The sequence below is a fragment of the Littorina saxatilis genome, linkage group LG4 (assembly GCF_037325665.1).
Source record: "Littorina saxatilis isolate snail1 linkage group LG4, US_GU_Lsax_2.0, whole genome shotgun sequence".
Taxonomy (NCBI): Eukaryota; Metazoa; Mollusca; class Gastropoda; order Littorinimorpha; family Littorinidae; genus Littorina; species Littorina saxatilis.
The window spans coordinates 21,461,426-21,481,822 of record NC_090248.1 but is presented as its reverse complement, the minus strand read 5'-3'; the positions used below and the strand labels follow the sequence as shown (position 1 = coordinate 21,481,822).

General features: G+C 40.5%; 2 protein-coding genes and 1 long non-coding RNA gene across 3 annotated transcripts in view; 2 read left to right on the top strand and 1 right to left on the bottom strand.

Annotated features, from left to right (window-relative positions):
- Positions 1 to 1,193: 1,193 nt before the first annotated feature.
- LOC138964219 (thioredoxin-like protein 4B) lies at positions 1,194 to 10,171 on the bottom strand. The gene is made up of 3 exons (XM_070336120.1): positions 9,994 to 10,171; positions 4,851 to 5,002; positions 1,194 to 1,762 (listed from the first exon to the last, which is right to left on the bottom strand). Exons 1-3 carry the CDS (start codon positions 10,123 to 10,125, stop codon positions 1,597 to 1,599), a joined length of 450 nt encoding a protein of 149 aa, XP_070192221.1. The 5' UTR covers positions 10,126 to 10,171; the 3' UTR covers positions 1,194 to 1,596.
- Positions 10,172 to 12,703: 2,532 nt separating this feature from the next.
- LOC138964207 (F-box DNA helicase 1-like) overlaps positions 12,704 to 20,397 on the top strand; it is a 28,927-nt gene continuing 21,233 nt past the window's right edge. The window contains exons 1-4 of the mRNA XM_070336104.1: positions 12,704 to 12,753; positions 17,098 to 18,641; positions 19,537 to 19,664; positions 20,193 to 20,319. Of these exons, the coding sequence (XP_070192205.1) occupies positions 17,253 to 18,641; positions 19,537 to 19,664; positions 20,193 to 20,319 (1,644 nt within the window). The 5' untranslated portion in view covers positions 12,704 to 12,753; positions 17,098 to 17,252. The remainder of the gene's footprint in view (positions 12,754 to 17,097; positions 18,642 to 19,536; positions 19,665 to 20,192; positions 20,320 to 20,397) is intronic.
- LOC138964209 (uncharacterized) overlaps positions 14,368 to 20,397 on the top strand; it is a 33,968-nt gene continuing 27,938 nt past the window's right edge. Inside the window, exon 1 of the long non-coding RNA XR_011455043.1 lies at positions 14,368 to 15,157. This is a non-coding gene — a long non-coding RNA (uncharacterized lncRNA). The remainder of the gene's footprint in view (positions 15,158 to 20,397) is intronic.

The window sequence follows — 20,397 nt, the reverse complement described above, 5'->3', positions numbered from 1 at the left end:
ATGCAGAAAGCAAGCTGAGGCACTTACGACTATTTCACAGATGACAAGAGCGGATTCGTTGCAGTTCGCTGGAATGACAACAGCGTGGTGAACGTCATATCCAACTGTGTGGGCATCCATCCTGTTCAGACAGCCAGCCGTTGGTCCAGATCTGCTCACCAGAGAGTGCAGATCGGTCAACCGTTTCTGATCTCCCACTACAACAAGACCATGGGTGGTGTCGACCGAATGGACCAAAATGTGGACACGTACAGAATCGCCATAAGAACCAAAAAGTGGTGGTGGCCTATTTTTGCTTACATTGTAGATGTTAGCGTGCAACAGGCATGGCTTCTGTATCGACACACAGCTGCAGCGACCAACACTCTACTGGACCTGCTTGCAGTTCGCCGTGCCATTGTCAAAAACTATTTGGCCAAAGCAGCACAACCCCCACCTGTTGGTCGTCCACATGGCCACACTCCACAACTTGACCGGCGTAGAGTTTCCAGAGCTGTACGCTTCGATGGGAGAGACCACGTGGTACAGTGGATCGACAAGCAAATCCGCTGTGCACTCTGTCACAAGAAATGCAGACAAAAGTGTAGAAAATGCGGCGTTGGAGTGCACGTGAAATGCTTTGAGCAATTTCACACTGAGTGAACTATACAGTTCCAATTGTTGACTTCTGTTGTCCTAGTCAAGGATTAAAACGATCATCCCTGTACTGCTAGACAAGTGCTAAAGTCCTGTACCGCTAGTCAAGTGCTAAAGTCCTGTACTGCTAGTCAAGTTCTAAAGAAGTATGAGTTTACTTATTTACATTTTCCCGGTCTCTCTGGTGAAGTGCACAGGCCGGATAAATTCTCGAAAAAAGCGCCAAATTATCACCAATTTGAACATGCAAAGAGACAGTTTTCATATTTTTATTATTTTTTTACTGTTATGTTCACACATTCAACTGTTCACAGTTTGCTGATGCAAGAAATTAAAGATGTCCAATGTGTTTTGCAAGAAATTGTCTTATTTTGGTCTTGTTATTTACCCGTGCCCACTCGTGCCTAGCGTCCTCATATGAGGACGGTCTCTTTATAGCATATAAATCACAGCACGTGCCAAAATCATCCAAATGACAGTTACATATGACCTACAAATATCATTTGACATCAAACAAACAGAAAAAAAATTTAAAAAAAAATTCAGGCATTAATGGGTTAAAAGCACAAAAACCACAGAGATTACTAAGCGAGCAAATCTCCTGGCAAAAGCAAGAAGGATTGGCTAGAGCCAAAGACAGTCCCAAAATAAAATCTTGAGCAGTAACCAGCAACCCACGGTACGACTCAATGTACTGTAAGTCTCAGCAAAATGTCAGTAAAAATGGCACTGGTCTTGCATCAAGCAAAAGAGATTTTGCAACACACAAACAGGCCAGTCGTAACATCATTCTTGGAGACTTCTTAAAGATGCATCTTTTAAGACGAGATTCTCTTCTTCGTGTGTCTTTGTACATGTAGATGACTTTGTATTTCGCAAGATCTCAAGGGTCAAAGGGGTTCATTATAAGTCATTTTTCGAGACTTCCTCAATGTGTCATTATGGATGAGATCATCTCCTTCATATGTCTTTGTAAATGAGTTCATATTTCGGAACATCTCTTGGATCAAGGGGACTCATCACCATCATCTTTCCCTTCATGGCTCCACGGAAGATCACCTCCACCACGTCGATGAAATCTTGTTTCTTCTTGAAGCTGCCAATGAACTTGGTGTGGTCTGGAGTTCTGTGAACACAATGGAACAGAAGAAGAATGATAAATATTAGTCTGCGAACACACACTCCCACACACACACACACACGGTACCACACACACACATACATCTTAAGGAATCAGAATAATACAGACAACAGCTGAATCTGTTTGTTTGTCATTGTTCTCTTTTTACATTTAGTCAAGTTATGACTAAATGTTTTAACATAGAGGGGGAATCGAGACGAGGGTCGTGGTGTGTGTGTGTGTGTGTGTGTGTGTGTGTGTGTGTGTATGTGTGTGTGTGTGTGTGTGTGTGTGTGTGTGGGTTTGTCACGGTGTGTCTGTGTGTCTGTGTGTGTCTGTGTGTACGTGTGTAGAGCGATTCAGAGTAAACTACTGGACCGATCTTTATGAAATTTTACATGAGAGTTCCTGAGTATGATATCCCCAGACATTTTTTTCCATTTTTTGGATAAATGTCTTTGATGACGTCATATCCGGCTTTTTGTAAAAGTTGAGGCGGCACTGTCACACCCTCATTTTTCAATCAAATTGATTGAAATTTTTGTAAAGCCATCTTCGACGAAGGCCGGACTTTGGTATTGCATTTCAGCTTGGTGGCTACAAAATTAATTAATGACTTTGGTCATTAAAAATCTGAAAATTGTAATTAAATTTTTTTTTATAAAACGATCCAAAATTACGTTCATCTTATTCTTCATCATTTTCTGATTCCAAAAAAATATAAATATGTTATATTCGGATTAAAAACAAGCTCTATATATTAAAAATATAAAAATTATGATCAAAATTAAACTTCCGAAATCGATTTAAAAACAATTTCAACTTATTCCTTGTCGGTTCCTGATTCCAAAAACATATAGATATGATATGTTTGGATTAAAAACACACTCAGAAAGTTATAACGAAGAGAGGTACAGAAAAGCGTGCTTATGCAGCACAGCGAAACCACTACCACCGCGCTAAACAGGCTCGTCAGTTTCACTGCGTTTTGCACGAGCGGCGGACTACGGTCATTGTGAAAAAATGCAGTGCGTTCAGTTTCATTCTGTGAGTTCCACAGCTTGACTAAATGTAGTAATTTCGCCTTACGCGACTTGTTTCATGTTTCCCCCCATGAAACTAATAGTTATAATTCTTGTTCAAAAACAAAAGAAATCTACACTCACCAATACCAGCACACAAAGAAACACATTTCTTTGTGTGTGCTGTCTTTGTATTGGTTAGAACGGGTTTCTTTTGTTTTTCCACTTTGTTCATCTCACCCACAGTCATCTTGTTGATAGGATAATTCTTGTGTCACAAACAAGAGAAATATTCATTTAAAAAGTAAACACGATCAAAAATCGAGTTCATTTCCGTTCGATGACATAAGAATTAAGATACTGATGCTGATGCAATTATCAAGGTTAAGACAAGAAGAACCCCAACAAACAAAAAATCTAGTTGATTTCTGTTTGATGACATAAGAATTAAGATATTGATGCTGATGCCATTATCAAGGTTAAGACAAGAATTAGCCCAACAACAAAAATAGAAAAGAAGAGCAAACGCTCGATCGAGTCACTTTCGCAGTTCTGAATATTATATGAGGCATCAGATGGACAGGAAGAAATTGCTATTCACAACACAATGAGTCACGTTCACATAAAATTTGAGCCCGGTCACTTTTATAGTTTCCGAGAAAAGCCCAACGTTAAGTTGTGTGTTGCCGAACAGAAAAGGCTAGTTATCTCCCTTGTTTTTCTGATAACGTTCGTAAAAGGTTACAGATGTAAATACTTTGATGTAAAGAATAATCCTACAAAGTTTCAATCAAATCCGATGAACTTTGTCAAAGATATAAAATGTCTAATTTTTCCTTTGACGCTGACCTGTGACCTTGAAAAAGGTCAAAGGTCAACGAAACCATCGTTAAAGTGTAGAGGTCATTGGAGGTCACGACTAAACAAAATATGAGCCCGATCGCTTTGATAGTTTCCGAGAAAAGTCCAACGTTAAGGTGGTGTCTACGGACGGCCGGCCGGCCGGCCGGCCGGCCGGACGGCCAGCCGGACAGACTAACACTGACCGATTACATAGAGTCACTTTTTCTCAAGTGACTCAAAAATCTAGTTGATTTCTGTTTGATGACATAAGAATTAAGATACTGATGCTGATACAATTATCAAGGTTAAGATAAGAGGAAGCCCAACAAACAAAAATCTAGTTGATTTCTGTTTGATGACATCAGAATTAAGATACTGATGCTGATGCAATTATCAAGGTTAAGACAAGAAGAACCCCAACAAACAAAAAATCTAGTTGATTTCTGTTTGATGACATAAGAATTAAGATATTGATGCTGATACAATTATCAAGGTTAAGACAAGAAGAACCCCAACAAACAAAAAATCTAGTTGATTTCTGTTTGATGACATAAGAATTAAGATACTGATGCTGATACAATTATCAAGGTTAAGATAAGAAGAAGCCCAACAAACAAAAATCTAGTTGATTTCTGTTTGATGACATAAGAATTAAGATATTGATGCTGATGCCATTATCAAGGTTAAGACAAGAATTAGCCCAACAACAAAAATAGAAAACAATGCTGCTGGAAAAGAAGGAGCCAGGTTAAACCTTTGATGACAAATCAATTAGCTGGCCAATTTCAATCATAAATATAAGTTGTATGAAAAAGTCACATAATGCAGAGTGCACATAATGCAAAGTCACATAATGCATTACAACTTAAAAGCAGAGTTTCAATTTCCCGGCTGACACTTTTTTCGCCTCAATCCCAGAACTTTTTCTTTCAACCTTAAAAAAAAAAAAGGATTTGCAGACAGACTTACAAAAGTTGAGCCACTCTTCTCTGATATTGAGGGAACATAACTCACAGTAGTTTTGGACAACAAAAACATTATGTGCCTCGATAAAAAAAAAAAGGTTCTCATGCAGTCTCAATAATAAAATAAGAAAAGAGAAGACATTACCAACTTACCTACCCTTAGAATCTTGTTAGGCTTGTCACCCGAAGTAGACTTTCCTTTTTTCTTTTGTTTTATTTTGCCTTGGGTACTGTACTACAGAAGGACTTCAACAGATAACTTACCCCCAGTCCACTTTCATGTGCTGCCCATTGAAGAAGAAGATGGTGGCAGGAATGAGACTGATGTCGAAGTACTGGACATAGATCGGCACACTGTCCACATCAACAAGGTAGATGGATGCCATGTTGGCAAGGTCATCTACAGATTTAGCCAGCTGCACAAACAAAACAAGCTTTGAGTTTGATTTATAAATGTGGAGAAAAGCGAAATAGGAATAATATGTCTTTCCTCCATAAGCTGTTTTCTTTATAAGTTGCAAAGTAAGGAAAAGAAGAGGAGACCATATATTATTTAGGTCAGTACATGTACTGCAGTTTGTTGATAAATGCTGCTTCAAGCCTCGGGACTATCTATCTATATATATATACGACTTGTGTCTGTGTGTGTGTGTGTGTGTGTGTGTTTGATCGCCATGCACGGCCAAAGTTCTCGATGGATCTGCTTCAAATTTGGTGTCCATATTCAGATACACCCGAAACAAAATCTGGTCGATGAGATATTTCAATACGTGCTCTCAGCGCGCAGCGCTGAACCGATTTTGGTTCCACCTGAGCTACCCGGGCCCCAATACCGACACACCAAAGCCAAAGTTCTCGGTGGATCTTTTTCAAATTTGAACACCGTATTCAGCTACACCCCGAACACAATATCATCAATGAGATATTTTAACACGTGCTCTCAGCGCGCAGCGCTGAACCGATTTTGGTTTTTGTGTTCATTTCACCATTAAAAGTAACTCTTCCTTATCTTCTCCAGTGTTTTGCGTTTATCTCCCTTCCTTCGTGTGGCTTCAATCCATATTTCCGTTTCTAAGTTACTATTTTTAGAATGTCACTGCGCTGTTCAGAACGCTTCCCTTGCACCCGTAAGTTGTTCTTACTGTCAAAGTGAAAAGGTCGAATCAATTTATAGCCACGCGAAAAATACACTCTCACCTATCTCTATATATTTATAGATATAGATATACATATACGGCTTCTCTGTGTGTGTGTGTGTTTGTGTGTGTGTGTGGGCAAAAACCTGTGTATTGTAGAGTTCTGTTTGTGATGTGGTCTAGCGGCTTTTATCTGTCTGTATGTTCTGGCATTTGATAAGCCACAACAGATAATATGGGGCTAAGAAATAAGCTCTAAAATTCTCAATCCCGTTTGACAGGACTTCGCCTGCAAAGGTGATTGTGATGAACCGCCACGCTGTCTGTCTCTGTCTCCTCTAGCCGCGATTATCTCCCTTCCTCCGTGTGGCAATGCCGGATCCCAGGCTGCGGTATTCGGCTCTACTTCTTCCCGGTGAAGCCGGTACCCGGCGAAGCGGGTAATCATCTAGTACATAATATATATATATATATATATATATAGTCCTCAATCCGCACTGCTTGTAGGTTCAAAAACTGACTCAGAATAAAAACTCGTGAGCTTTGTTGTGGTGATCTACGATCTTTCCACAAAAAAAATCAAAATGACTTTAGAATAAGAAGAACAGAGGGTCCCGAAATTTTTTTTTAAATCTAGATTAAAATCTGTGCAATCTGGCGCATTCTGGGAGTATTTTTCATGAATTTTTCACAGTAAAAAAAACTGACCAAATTTAATACATGTCTTGTACATGTATTGCCAGCAACCATGCAACCATCATTTTAATCCTTTCACTGAATTAATATTACTGAACACAATTAAATTACTCTTTACACACATGTAAACAGCAACATTCGTTCTAATAAATCAATCTCAATTGTCACCTTCATTCCCAGAAATGGTTGTATTTCAAAAGTAGATTTTGCTGTGAATGCAGACAGCATTTAATTCGATCACGGCGCAAATGGATGCCATGAAAAATAGATCTGCATTCAAAATTATGATTGCCCGCTTTTTGTTCGCCACTTGAACTGTGCAAAAGTAACACACGCGGGCTGCACTACCCTACTGAACTGTGTTTAACATTATGATCGCCAGCGGATCGTTCGCCATGTGTATTGCCAGCACCGTCACCAAAGAGGTGACATGATAGACACTTATAAATTCTTGAAGGGAGTCTACCAGAGCCAGAGGCCCAAGTTCACCAAACCACAAAGTACATCTCATGACACAAGAGAGAGTGGTCCTTGACTGGAATAGCCTACCAGACAATGTCGTAGCAGTCGACACTGTCAACGCCTTCAAGTCAAAACTAGACAAGTACTGGAACTCTACTAGGAATACATACATCCCAAGCTGCCTATGCTAGAGCCCACGCACAGCAGCTTATTTTTCATACCAAGATCGGCGAACAGGTTTTCTATAAAACTACAACGTCGCACAAGTACAAGTGTATTCTCTTTCGAACTATTTGCAAAGAGACTCATAGTCACACGGGCGGAATCTCACTGAATGAAGGGATGGTTTTATGGAGGACATTGGTCATACTAGGCAGATTGTCTTTTTCGATTTTTGTTTCTCGATTTTTGTTCTCTCGGAAATGTGTAGCTTTTCTCGGAATTCCTTGGATCCATGGAGAATTCCCATGCCCGATTCTAGTCGGCATACTGAAAAGTTAACCTTTTTGCAAAATTGCATGAGCATCTGTGACACTGACAGGTAAAGTTGAACTTAAGCGTTTTAAATTCATTGCTCACCATCCAGTGGTATTTTGGACTTATGTTTTATGCAAGTCCCTAATTTAATCAACCCATGCAAAGAATATTTATTGTGAAATTAATTAACGGATTGAGCTAAAAACTTTCAAGAAATAATTATTTTGGTCATTTAATTGACGAAAATGATGAGAAAATGGAAACGTAATATCGACAGAGTTGCCACCCCTCCTTCAAAATGGTGGCTGTGACGATGTTTTCCTTCTAAAAGTAAAACCCATGTGAACAAAAGGCATCTGAACAGTTCATTCCATGACTTCAAAGGTATCTAAAATGACATTATGCTCACAAGAGCAGGTTCTGCAAAATTGGAGGCTTAAATGCCACTGGATTGTGAGCTATGAATTTACAACACCTCCCGTAAACCATCACAGACACTGTCAGGCTTTTACACACAGTACAAACACCCTTTCGTCTAAACACTCACCACTTGAGAACATCCTAGGTGCCCTACGTAAAGAGCCAGCAATTTTCAAAGATTTAATTTTGCGGATTGTCTGATCAGACAATCGTACGGTGCGTTTTGGCGCTAGACCTAACTTTTAAAATCTAAATAATAAATTGACAGCTTGTTACACAAACATTCTTAAATCATAAAAGAATTCTTTTTTCATCAAGACAAGATCAGTACAATTCAAAGTTTTGAAAGTTTGAAAAAAGAAAAGCCCGGAAGCAGCTAGGGTCACGCAAGGTCGTGGTTCTCGTAGCAGACGACGGTAATGGCTATCGCCAGTCCTCCTGAACAGTCAAAAGCCATCGCTAGAGTTCGTGTGAATCGCAGACGTTTGTTGCATTTAGATTCAGAGGTACATAATCACGTGCTATTGCAGATAAGCTTACAGCGAGTCGCATTGAAATCACAAACTGACGACTACATTGTGAATAAAAGGAAACTGGATCACATGGGTTCACGATGGCTCAGGGGTAAGATAACCCACTCAAAACTAAAATTCTTTGAAAATTGCTCGCTCTTTACGGAGGGCACCTACGATGTTCTCAAGTGGTGAGTGTTTAAATGAAAGGGTGTTTGTACTGTGTGTAAAAGCATGGCAGTATGTATCTGTGATGGTTTACGGGAGGCTTACTGTGCCTTTAGTTCTTCTTCTTCTTCTTGTCAATCACTTTAGTTGAACATTACCCAATGATAAAATGCTATTTACCAACATTGTAAGGCAAAACAAAAAAATAGTCTGTTTACGGTATCCCGACCGACCCTATTTTTTCGCGCGACCCCAGACTTTTTTTTGGCATTTGGGGGAGAGAAAAAAAAAGAAAAAGTTTTTTTTTGGGGGCAAAATAACTTAAAAATATGGTTTTTGGGAAGAAAAAAAATTGAAACAAGTCGCGTAAGGCGAAAATACAATATTTAGTCAAGTAGCTGTCGAAGTAACAGAATGAAACTGAACGCAATGCCATTTTTCAGCAAGACCGTATACTCGTAGCATCGTCAGTCCACCGCTCATGGCAAAGGCAGTGAAATTGACAAGAAGAGCGGGGTAGTAGTTGCGCTAAGAAGGATAGCACGCGTTTCTGTACCTCTCTTTGTTTTAACTTTCTGAGCGTGTTTTTAATCCAAACATATCATATCTATATGTTTTTGGAATCAGGAACCGACAAGGAATAAGATGAAAGTGTTTTTAAATTGATTTCGACAATTTAATTTTGATAATAATTTTTATATATTTAATTTTCAGAGCTTGTTTTTAATCCGAATATAACATATTTATATGTTTTTGGAATCAGCAAATGATGGAAAATAAGATAAACGTAAATTTGGATCGTTTTATAAATTTTTATTTTTTTTTACAATTTTCAGATTTTTAATGACCAAAATCATTAATTAATTTTTAAGCCACCAAGCTGAAATGCAATACCGAAGTCCGGGCTTTGTCGAAGATTACTTGACCAAAATTTCAACCAATTTGGTTGAAAAATGAGGGCGTGACATTGCCGCCTCAACTTTCACGAAAAGCCGGATATGACGTCATCAAAGACATTTATCAAAAAAATGAAAAAAACGTTCGGGGATTTCATACCCAGGAACTCTCATGTCAAATTTCATAAAGATCGGTCCAGTAGTTTAGTCTGAATCGCTCTACACACACACACACACAGACAGACACACACACACACACACACACACGCACATACACCACGACCCTCGTTTCGATTCCCCCTCGATGTTAAAATATTTAGTCAAAACTTGACTAAATATAAAAAAGAAAAAATCCTGACCTACCGACCCTATTTTTTTTGCCTATGTTACCGTAAACAAAACAGACTATTTTTTTTTTGGGGGGGGGGGGGGGGGGGGGCCTAACAGCAGAGCCCACGAAGATACTTACAGAGAGAAAGAGTGAGAAAGAGAGTGAGAAAGAGAGAGAGACAGAGAGAGAGAGAGAGAGACAGACAGACAGACAGAGAGAGAGAGAGAGAGAGAGAGAGAGAGAGAGAGAGAGACAGACAGACAGACAGACAGACAGAGACAGAGACAGAGAGACAGATAAGAGAATTACAATGTCATCCAGCTGTAAACACGCTGTGTCATCTTCCCTCCCAAATCGGAGAATTAGAACCAAATCCTCGGTTGACTTGATGGCTTGGTCTACCTCCGCTTTGGTGGTAAGTTTAGGAAGGAGAAAACTCATTGTCTTCAAGTTTTAGGTTGCGTGATGTGCTCACAAACAATCAGCGATCAGAGTAATCTCCCTTGACCGGTCTGACTAATTACTGCGCGACCACGCGTCGGCTGGGATTCTATCTCGTGCTCTCTTCTTGAGAAATTTAGTTCCTGCCTGGAGTTGTGTGAAGCAATCTAGTTTCTTAATAGAAGACTGTTTTTGGACAAATGTTATTGCAGAAAACAAACACGAACGGATCGATGTCTTTCGTTTATCAGAGATTCGTTATCAAAGTCTTGAAAACTGCGAGAACAAACAGCTAGGATAGTTTAAACAAATAAATGATTATTTCAGTCGTATCAGCCAGACAAGACGTGACAAATCAGATTCAATCGGCCGAGTCCTCCACACATAGAGTGTGATTATTCTGCTCACGATATTTGTGACGACACCAAGACTAGCTCCAGTTTGTCCAGCAAAAGTGAGCGATGATCATAGGTCATGATCATAATCATGCGAGTTTCTCTCTCAGCTTGGCTTCGATGATGATTGGTCTCGAGTGTATTTTAACGGACTTTTATGATTGGCTCATTCAGGCTTTTTGTCCTAACAACCGGAGATGGGGCAACTTAGTAACGATCGATGGTCCTGGGAGGAATGAGCTGTGTTGGGGGGGGGGGGGGGGGGTGGTGTCAGTAGGACTTATTTTCAGCAGCCCCGCACACTGATCACGTGTCACGATTTCATCTTTCGCCTGTGTACATATTTCCCCCTCGACATATATATATATATATACAAAAGACTGAAATGTTGTTTCCTGGTAAAATTAAGAAGTGAAATCATTTATGGACGAAAAGCATACGTTTCTTGCATGTCAGTGAAGAAAATTGGTGGTGAAATTTAATAGATTTCACAACCAAAATCGAATTCTTCGAAAACGTGTACTGAGTGTTACGACCCTTGAGTAAGAAGGAAAACATTATTTTTTTAGGATGAATCAAATTTCTAAGTTAAATAAAACAAATTGGTTGGACAAATTTGGCCCCATGAACCTGATGTAAGGTACACAAGGTCGCTCATCAGTACTATCGAAGGGTGTTTTTTTGTTCAGTCAGTGTAGAGTTTATAAGAGATCAACGAGGCCGAGTAAAGTAAAGTAACGAGGCCGAGAAGCGAAATATGGGCAAGCGATTCACAGAGCGCGGCGCGCTGTGCAGCGCGGCGCTTCACAGAGCGCGGCGCGTTGTGCAGCGCAGCGATTCCCAGAGCGCGGCTATTGCTCTCACCTGCGCAGATTGTTGACGCGCTTTATTTTTGTACATGTATGAATGCATGATTATCAGCAACATTTTACACTCTTTCTTTGGACACTTAAAAGCAACTTCAGGGCTGCAAGACTACAAAATCAGTTGCACTTTCTGCAGACTGAATATACGCGTTCAAATCAACCGGGAAAAAAAACACTGAAAAAACGATCTGCGCATGCGCGAATTCAAAAATGGCTGCTGAAGTGTTAACTGGTGTGACACCGATTAACAGTTTCGCGGCACTGTACTCGGATAATTGTTTAAAAGCGTCATCCCAGTTTAAAAACTCAGCTCCTTTCCGGCATATCATTAGTAGTTCTAAGCCATTGCAATGACATGTAGTGATATGACTGCCAAGTATTCGGCAAGGCCGGTGTCACGAACTGAAAACTGACTCTGCCTGAACAATCCTTCTCATTGCGGTCAATGCGCATGCGCTAACATGGAGATTAATCAGGTCGTGAACAACCTAACCCTTACCCTTACCCTAATCCTAACCCTAACCCGAACCCTAACCCATGGTTCGATCGGTCAAAGGGTCGCATTTTGTCATAAGTCCAAGATTGGCGCATGCGCATTGACCGCAATGAGAAGGATTGTTCAGCAGAGGTAGGCACGTTTTTACATCGGCGCAGCGATATATGGTGAATTCAGTTGAAAGAGTGAGACAGAGAGAATCAGTGGAGCTCTGTTTTTCGTTTTATTGACAGTTTTATTTCTCAAATAGATCAGATAGATGTAGCAGTTGTAAACGTTGCGATTGTGAAGGAAATGCATCAGCAGAATACATCGCGCGTCGTGAATCGCAGCGCTCCTCGTAGCGGCGCCGCGCGTTGTAAATCGCAACGCTGCACAACGCGCCGCGCGCTGTGAATCCACTTCGTTTCACTTTCGCACGCTAGCTTTTCGAAAATGCATCACAATTCCCTTTTTTTTTTTTAAATGTATATGGCTTAAAACATGATACAACGTAAGAAACTACTATGAAGATACTAGAAAAACAAAAAGATTACATGCAAAGGCTTTAGTTTGAGGTTGCGCGGCGGGGTCGCGCGTGGTCGCGCAGTAATTAGTCAGACCCATCAAAAGAGCGCAAACAAAAATTCAGCAATCAGGGTAATCTCCCTTGACTGCTTATAACACTAACAAAAAGTGTTTTTCAACAAATATCCCATCATTTCATTCTACTAAACAGATTAATATTTTTCTTATTTTCAATAATTTATGAAAACGCTCATTTCAGCGGAGTAAGGCTTATCATTACAACTAATAATTTGTATTGATCAATCCTGCTTTCAGTTTGGCGGTGAAGATGATGGAGGAAGGTGCAGTACTACCGAGACAGCTAGTATGGAAATGTACATGTAGTAGTAGTACTTGTAGAGGAGTAGAGGGACTGACATTATCGCCTAGGCATCGCGGCACATAAGATGTCCCCCATTCCATGATTGCATACAATTGTAGTTTTGTTTTTTCTATTCGTCAATTTGACAAATCTTGTTTATTTTTTTGTGGAAGTTATCCAGATTTTTTTTAAATGGTTAATGTTTGTACTTGGTCACAGTTGGTGCACAGTTGAACGCAACTGGAAGTGTCGTGGATTCCAGAACGGTGCTGTTGCCACAGATTGAAACTTTACTTCGGGGATTTAAACATCGCAGATATCCATGTAAGATTCAGTAATAACTTTGTGAAGAAACTTACATTTACTGATTTAGATTTGCCCACAGTGTGGATAACTCATTAACTCAATAACTGTCTGTGAAAACTGAATCTTCTTCTTCTTCTTCCTGTTCCTGGTTGCTGCACCTAGGGTCCCTGGAGTGAAAGATAAATGGACTGTGTACTTATGAAAATAAAACACGGTTTCTGTTTGAAAATTAAAAGTACTATGATCTATTTCTATCCTCGTCCTTGAAGTTGCATGTTTTTGCAAGTTGTCTGAGGCACGCAAGATATGCTTCTATGCTCTCTCCTTCTTCTTGGCGACGGGAATGGAATTGGTATGATTCGTAAGCTTCATTTGTATGGCCTACGCAATGATCCTCAAATGTTTGCAACACCTTTGAGAGTTTCTTTTTGTCTTCTGCAGGGGCAAACTTGAGACCTTCATAAATTTCCATTGCATCTTCTCCTATGGTTGCAAGGAATACTGCACACTGAAACGCCGTTTCGTTTCCATCTGCGTCGTTCTCTAGTGCTAGACGACTGGCAATGTAGTAATTATTCCATTGACGTCGGAACTTTTTCCAGTTAGTGGCGAGATTGCCGCTGACATCCAGTTTTGTTGGAGCGGTGACATTCGCTGTGAATTCGGTGACCGGAGCTGCTGCCATGTTGTATCCAATGCGCTACCGCCGTTCAAAAGATCGTCCTGAGCAATTTATATGCTTCTCTTCTCGTTAGAGTTGACAGTATCTGAAGAACGAAGTATCAGGGCTGATTTATCTAATTAGGGACTGGGTGGCCGAGTGGTAACGCACTTGCGCTCGGAAGCGAGAGGTTGCGTGTTCGACTCTGGGTCAGGCCGCAATTTTCTCCCCCCTTTCCTAACCTGGGTGGTGGGTTCAAGTGCTAGTCTTTCGGATGAGACGAAAAAACCGAGGTCCCTTCGTGTACACTACATTGGGGTGTGCACGTTAAAGATTCCACGATTGACAAAAGGGTCTTTCCTGGCAAAATTGTATAGGCATAGATAAAAATGTCCACCAAATACCCGTTTGACTTGAAATAAAGGCCGTGAAAGGTGAATGCTCGCCTAATAGGCTACTGAGCTTTACTGGCCGATGTGAATGCGTTATATATTGTGTGTAAAAAATGTCTGTTTGTCTGTCTGTCTGTAAAAATTCCATTTCAAACGGCAGAAATTAATATGTAAGCGCCTAGGGCTATATCTAGATTAGGCGCATAAAAATGATCACAATAATAATAATAATAATAATAATTAGTAGAAATAAATCTTACTAATTTTTGACTCACATGCGAAGCAAAAGTGAGTCTATGTACTCACCCGAGTCGTCCGTCCGTCCGTCCGTCCGTCCGTCCGTCCGTCCGGACGTCCGTCCGGCCGTCCGGAAAACTTTAACGTTGGATATTTCTTGGACACTATTCAGTCTATTAGTACCAAATTTGGCAAGATGGTGTATGATGACAAGGCCCCAAAAAACATACATAGCATCTTGACCTTGCTTCAAGGTCAAGGTCGCAGGGGCCATAAATGTTGTCTAAAAAACAGCTATTTTTCACATTTTTCACATTTTCTCTGAAGTTTTTGAGATTGAATACCTCACCTATATATGATATATAGGGCAAAGTAAGCCCCATCTTTTGATACCAGTTTGGTTTACCTTGCTTCAAGGTCAAGGTCACAGGAGCTCTTCAAAGTTGGATTGTATACATATTTTGAAGTGACCTTGACCCTGAACTATGGAAGATAACTGTTTCAAACTTAAAAATTATGTGGGGCACATGTTATGCTTTCATCATGAGACACATTTGGTCACATATGATCAAGGTCAAGGTCTCTTTGACCCTTATGAAATGTGACCAAAATAAGGTAGTGAACCACTAAAAGTGACCATATCTCATGGTAGAAAGAGCCAATAAGCACCATTGTACTTCCTATGTCTTGAATTAACAGCTTTGTGTTGCATGACCTTGGATGACCTTGACCTTGGGTCAAGGTCACATGTATTTTGGTAGGAAAAATGTGTAAAGCAGTTCTTAGTGTATGATGTCATTGCTAGGTTTAGGTCAAGCATGTGAGTCGTATGGGCTTTGCCCTTCTTGTTTTTGTTTTTTTTTTACCAAAAAACCAACCTATACAGGCGCAGTTTGTTACATGCAAGTTACAAAGTAGTAGCGTCCACAAAAATTTGAATCATTCATTCCGTTTGAACGGCAGGCCATTCCACTCAGTTTAGCCAAGAGGAACTGATGCCCGTCGTAAGAAACAAAGTTTATGAAAAGAGTACCTGTTCTGACACCATGTGGTGCTCTCTAGAGCACAACTAGGACACGAACGAAGTGGACAAACTACAAAGTCAAAGAGCGCGTGACTGTTTGGGTCGGCTTTATTTGAACCCTGCGCAGGCTGAAGTGCCCGGTGACTAAATACCGAAACCGATTACAAGAATCTGATTACTCTACATAACCAACCAAATAGGGTCAGCCATTAATAGTTAAAAGGCCGTTTCTACGAATTTCCTGTCGTGCTGACAACATGTCCTGTACAAAAGACAAAACTTCTCTTTCCATGGTTGTGTCAGGTTCAGCGGCGACGCTGTCACTGTCATTTTCAAGAATGACGCTCGCCGTGTTTTCACCTGTTTTTGACTCAAACGTAGCACAGGATGCCGTTAAAAAGCCAAAGATCTTCAGCTTTTGTTGATCTTTGGCAGGCTTTAGTTTTATTTCGGTGGCATAATTCAGTGCACTTCGTCAAAATGTCTCGAACTGAAACCGAAAGCAGACGCAAGACTTAGTAGTCAGTTGGAGTTGTCTCCCGTACACCTAACTTTAGTGTGCTGCAGACGGGAGTACACGAACGGCTCATATCGCAAACGGTTCGGAATTCCCGAAAACGCAAGAACAGCACTACACAACTTCAGTGCACCTGTACGCGAGAGTGCTCGGTCGCTTTTTGAAAATGTGTATCTTGAACGGAAAATATCAAATATCATGCTGTCCAAAGGCATGGAGTTCTTAGCTGACAATGACAGCGCTCAGTTCAAAACGATAGGACAGCTGACCGCCATGGGGCTATGTGAATCAGACAGTTGAGCCTTTCAATCGGTCTGTAGCTAGATTTAGAGACAAGAAAAAAGCCCACCACTTTCTCTTCACCACTTCATTTTCTCTTGAAGTTCTGTTCGCAGAAGAAGCGCGATGTGTGTTATGTGCGATTAATTTGCAACCCGAAGCTCTACTCATACAATTTATAACTGTTCAAAGTGAGACAGTTCACAAATTAAGGTCTGCCTTATATATAAGTATTCTACTGATATTAGGGAAGAAATATAACTCTAAAGTCGTGAAACGGCAACCGGCTCCGGGCCGCCATCTTTGATTTTCCCAAGCGCAACCTAGGCAAATGTATGCTGCAGAAATGCAGTGAAAGATCGACTTTAGCGTCCACTCCAGACCTTAAAGTAGGAAGATATGAACAGTTAAAATAACGATCAGGTAACCTATATCCAATAAACTAAAGGTTTCCATACAGAAATAACCAAAACATGAGTACAAAGTCAACGAAAGTAGATTCGTAGAATCGCCCAAATCAACGAAAGTCGTTTGTGTTTTTGGTGTGCACTTCGTTTTACCGCCAACCGGAAGTGACGTGTACGCAACATTTGTGATGTAGCACTTCCTTATATGGCACAAAACGAATACCGCCCTGGTATGGCCCCTCGTGGTCGGCTGGGCGTTAAGCAAACAAAACAAACAAACAAACGAAACGAATGTGGTTCGTTGAAAAAAGCCTGTACTAAATAAGCCTAGTGTCCGATGTTCGACGCCTAACGACATCCCTGGTACTAAGTAGCTGCCTGAATAGAAAATAGATTTAGAATCTATAAAACACGGAGTTGAATTGGTAATAATACAACATTACTATTATGTGTTTGTCCACACATGTGTCTCTTTGAGTTGAAGTTACATAAATGTAACCTTATTATCACGTATGCTTGTGCAGGTTTTCTCCAACACAAATACAGACCGTATGACCCTCATGCTCGAGACTGACAGCTTGAAAGTTGATTTGAAAATGTTGGCAGCACAGGCAATAAAACCAACTTAACGAAAAAAACATCATTTTAAAAGTGGTTAGTTTTCATATTTCTTGATAACATGGCAGGAATTTGTGATGAACAACCCCAGAAAAAAAGACGAATTCACTTAGACGTACGAGAATCTGTAGCGCTAAGTCAGTCTGAGGAAGGAAGCGCTTCACTACGGCAGCCCATTGAAAGAAAACACCCAAGCACGAGCTCAGATCAGGGAATGGAGCCACGTTATAGAGGTCGCACTCACAATAAGAGATTTCAGCCTCCCAGGAGAGTCGACTCTCAGTCTCAGGAGTCTGGCCCTTCTACTAGTGCCAGCAGCAGCCAAGTAATTGCAGAAGATTTTGGAAACGACAGCTGCACTGGCGGCATTCCATCAGCAGAGTCAAGCTGTAAAACCTTGCCAGTTGTGGGACCATGTGGAAACATTGCTGATCAGTTTGATTCTGACAGTGAGGAACTGGAGAAAGAGATGGTGGAACAGAGCAGTGACCAGTCCATTCATCTTCTCTCTGTCCTTGGGGGGTTTCAGTCAGCAGCCGCTGCTGCAAGGCAGAACTCCATGGAGTCTTCCGTTAGTCACTTTACAAATTCACCCAAAACTAATGGTTTGGACAGGATCGCTAACACTAACAGAGGACCAGCGAAGAAACCGTGGGCAAAAGATCCAACCCAAAGTTCAATCATGAAATTCGTGTCTGCATCTGGACCGTCTTCATCATCAGCATCATCATTATCGATATCATCATCTGGGAGCTGCAGCACAAACGGTGGTGGGAATCAGTCTCATGTGGAAAATAACAGGAGTACGACAGAATGCCAGGAAGGAAAGATACAGTATGGTACGCCTTCCAAAATGTACTCGCCCATCAAAAAAGTGTCGGACACTGTGTATGTGATCAGTGATGATAGCAGTGGTTCTCCTGATAAACCATCAGGGTCGAGCAGTGCACATTCAGATCTTGCGAAATCTGTGTCAAAGAATTTGTTCTCATCTTTTGCAACGCAAAAAAAGCCCACAGCAACCAGTTCCGGCGCTTTGTCAAATTCGACAAGAGGCAGAGGAAAGAAACCCAACACAGCAACGAAAAGAAAGTCTTCAGCTGGAAATTCAAGTCGACAGAAAGGAAAATCAAAAGCAGATTCCAGCCAAAGGACGTTTTCACTTTCGTCTTCCTCTCTCAGCTTCATGAATGTTGACTTTGACGATTCAGACAACAAAGACTTCGTGGACATTCCCGCCTCTATTCCACCTTCAAAGCAGGAAGTGGAGGTGGGGAAAACTTACGGGTTGCTGAACGACAGCAAGGTGACCACGGTCAAGGAGAACTACTTTGAGAAACTTCCGCTGGACGTCATCGAGAACATCTTCTGTGGTCTGCCCATGCTGGACTTGTGTCTGACTACGAACAGGGTCTGCCTAGCCTGGAACGAAATCATTTCAAGTGACACAGTAAGTTTTATTGACAGTTTTTATTGAGTCACTTGAGAAAAAGTGACTCTATGTAATCGGTCAGTGTTAGTCTGTCCGGCCGGCCGTCCGTAGACACCACCTTAACGTTGGACTTTTCTCGGAAACTATCAAAGCGATCGGGCTCATATTTTGTTTAGTCGTGACCTCCAATGACCTCTACACTTTAACGATGGTTTCGTTGACCTTTGACCTTTTTCAAGGTCACAGGTCAGCGTCAAAGGAAAAATTAGACATTTTATATCTTTGACAAAGTTCATCGGATGTGATTGAAACTTTGTAGGATTATTCTTTACATCAAAGTATTTACATCTGTAGCCTTTTACGAACGTTATCAGAAAAACAAGGGAGATAACTAGCCTTTTCTGTTCGGCAACACACAACTTAACGTTGGGCTTTTCTCGGAAACTATAAAAGTGACCGGGCTCAAATTTTATGTGAACGTGACTCATTGTGTTGTGAATAGCAATTTCTTCCTGTTCATCTGATGCCTCATATAATATTCAGAACTGCGAAAGTGACTCGATCGAGCGTTTGCTCTTCTTGTTATTATTTAAAACGGCCATTGTAATTTGACTGTTAGTGTTGATGTTTATGGGAAAATCTTACGGTTCGTATTACATTTGGAGATGTCCATGTACTTGGAAGTTGGATAAGACTAAGAGCCAGTTCATTTATTCATAAACTATAAAAAGGTTCGGTTTGAGAAGAACACAGTGCAGCAGATTAAAGTTTAAAATGATACTGATTGCGACAGAAGCTTTTTATTTGAAATAGTTTGAATGATAATTAATATTTGGTCCTTTTTCTCAGTTCTCGATTAATTATTATTATTATTACAACATACAGTTACAAATGTTATCTTTTTGTCTTTCAGTTCATTCCATGGAAGAAGACATACCACAAGCTGAAACTGGGTGAATCTTCAGCCAAGGACACAGTGCACAAAATCATGGCCGAAGAGGACATGAAGATGCCATCACTCAGACTTTTAAATCTCATCAGGTATAGTAAAATACAATACAATAGAAAACTTGTAATGCAACTTTTTTCTCTGATTATGATTTCTAGACCTGTACAAACAGAATTGTTTCTTTTGGTTCACCAATGGCAATGAATAAACACTGTAACTTGTGTATATAATCACAGCTTAGTAATACTACATGTATGTATTACTAATAGTAACCACACCACAGTGAGCAGTAAAACACACATTCAAACCACTCAAGCAGTTTAATTTGACAACTTCAGTCTTCAGTATAATTTGTGTTGTCCATACAAAATCCAAGTAAATTTGCATCTAGTTAAATTATGAATGCATGTTTTTGTGTGTGGGATTTTTTTTAAAGTATTGTACTTACCTTCAGTAAGTTCAGTGGTGAAATTGAAAGGTTTACAAAAATAAAATAAAAGAATGTTCAATGTATGTGTAGAAGTATAGCAGTTTGACCAACTGAAACTAAAAGAAGAACTAATTAAGTTACAGGTACCTTATCATAATATCGGAATAACTTAACCTCACCTGTGTTTCAGTTATATGCAGAAGCTGAAGAGAGTGGACCCTCACAACAACGCGTGTGAACTGCTGAAGCAGCACCCCAAGTACACCTGGGCTCTGGCTCTCCTGCAGGAAAAGGCACCACACTGTATCAGGGACAAGGTAAGGGGAGGGAAGAGACAGCTTGTAACGGGGAATAAGCTCCCAAAAGACAGTGTCGCTAAATTGTTGAAGACGTAA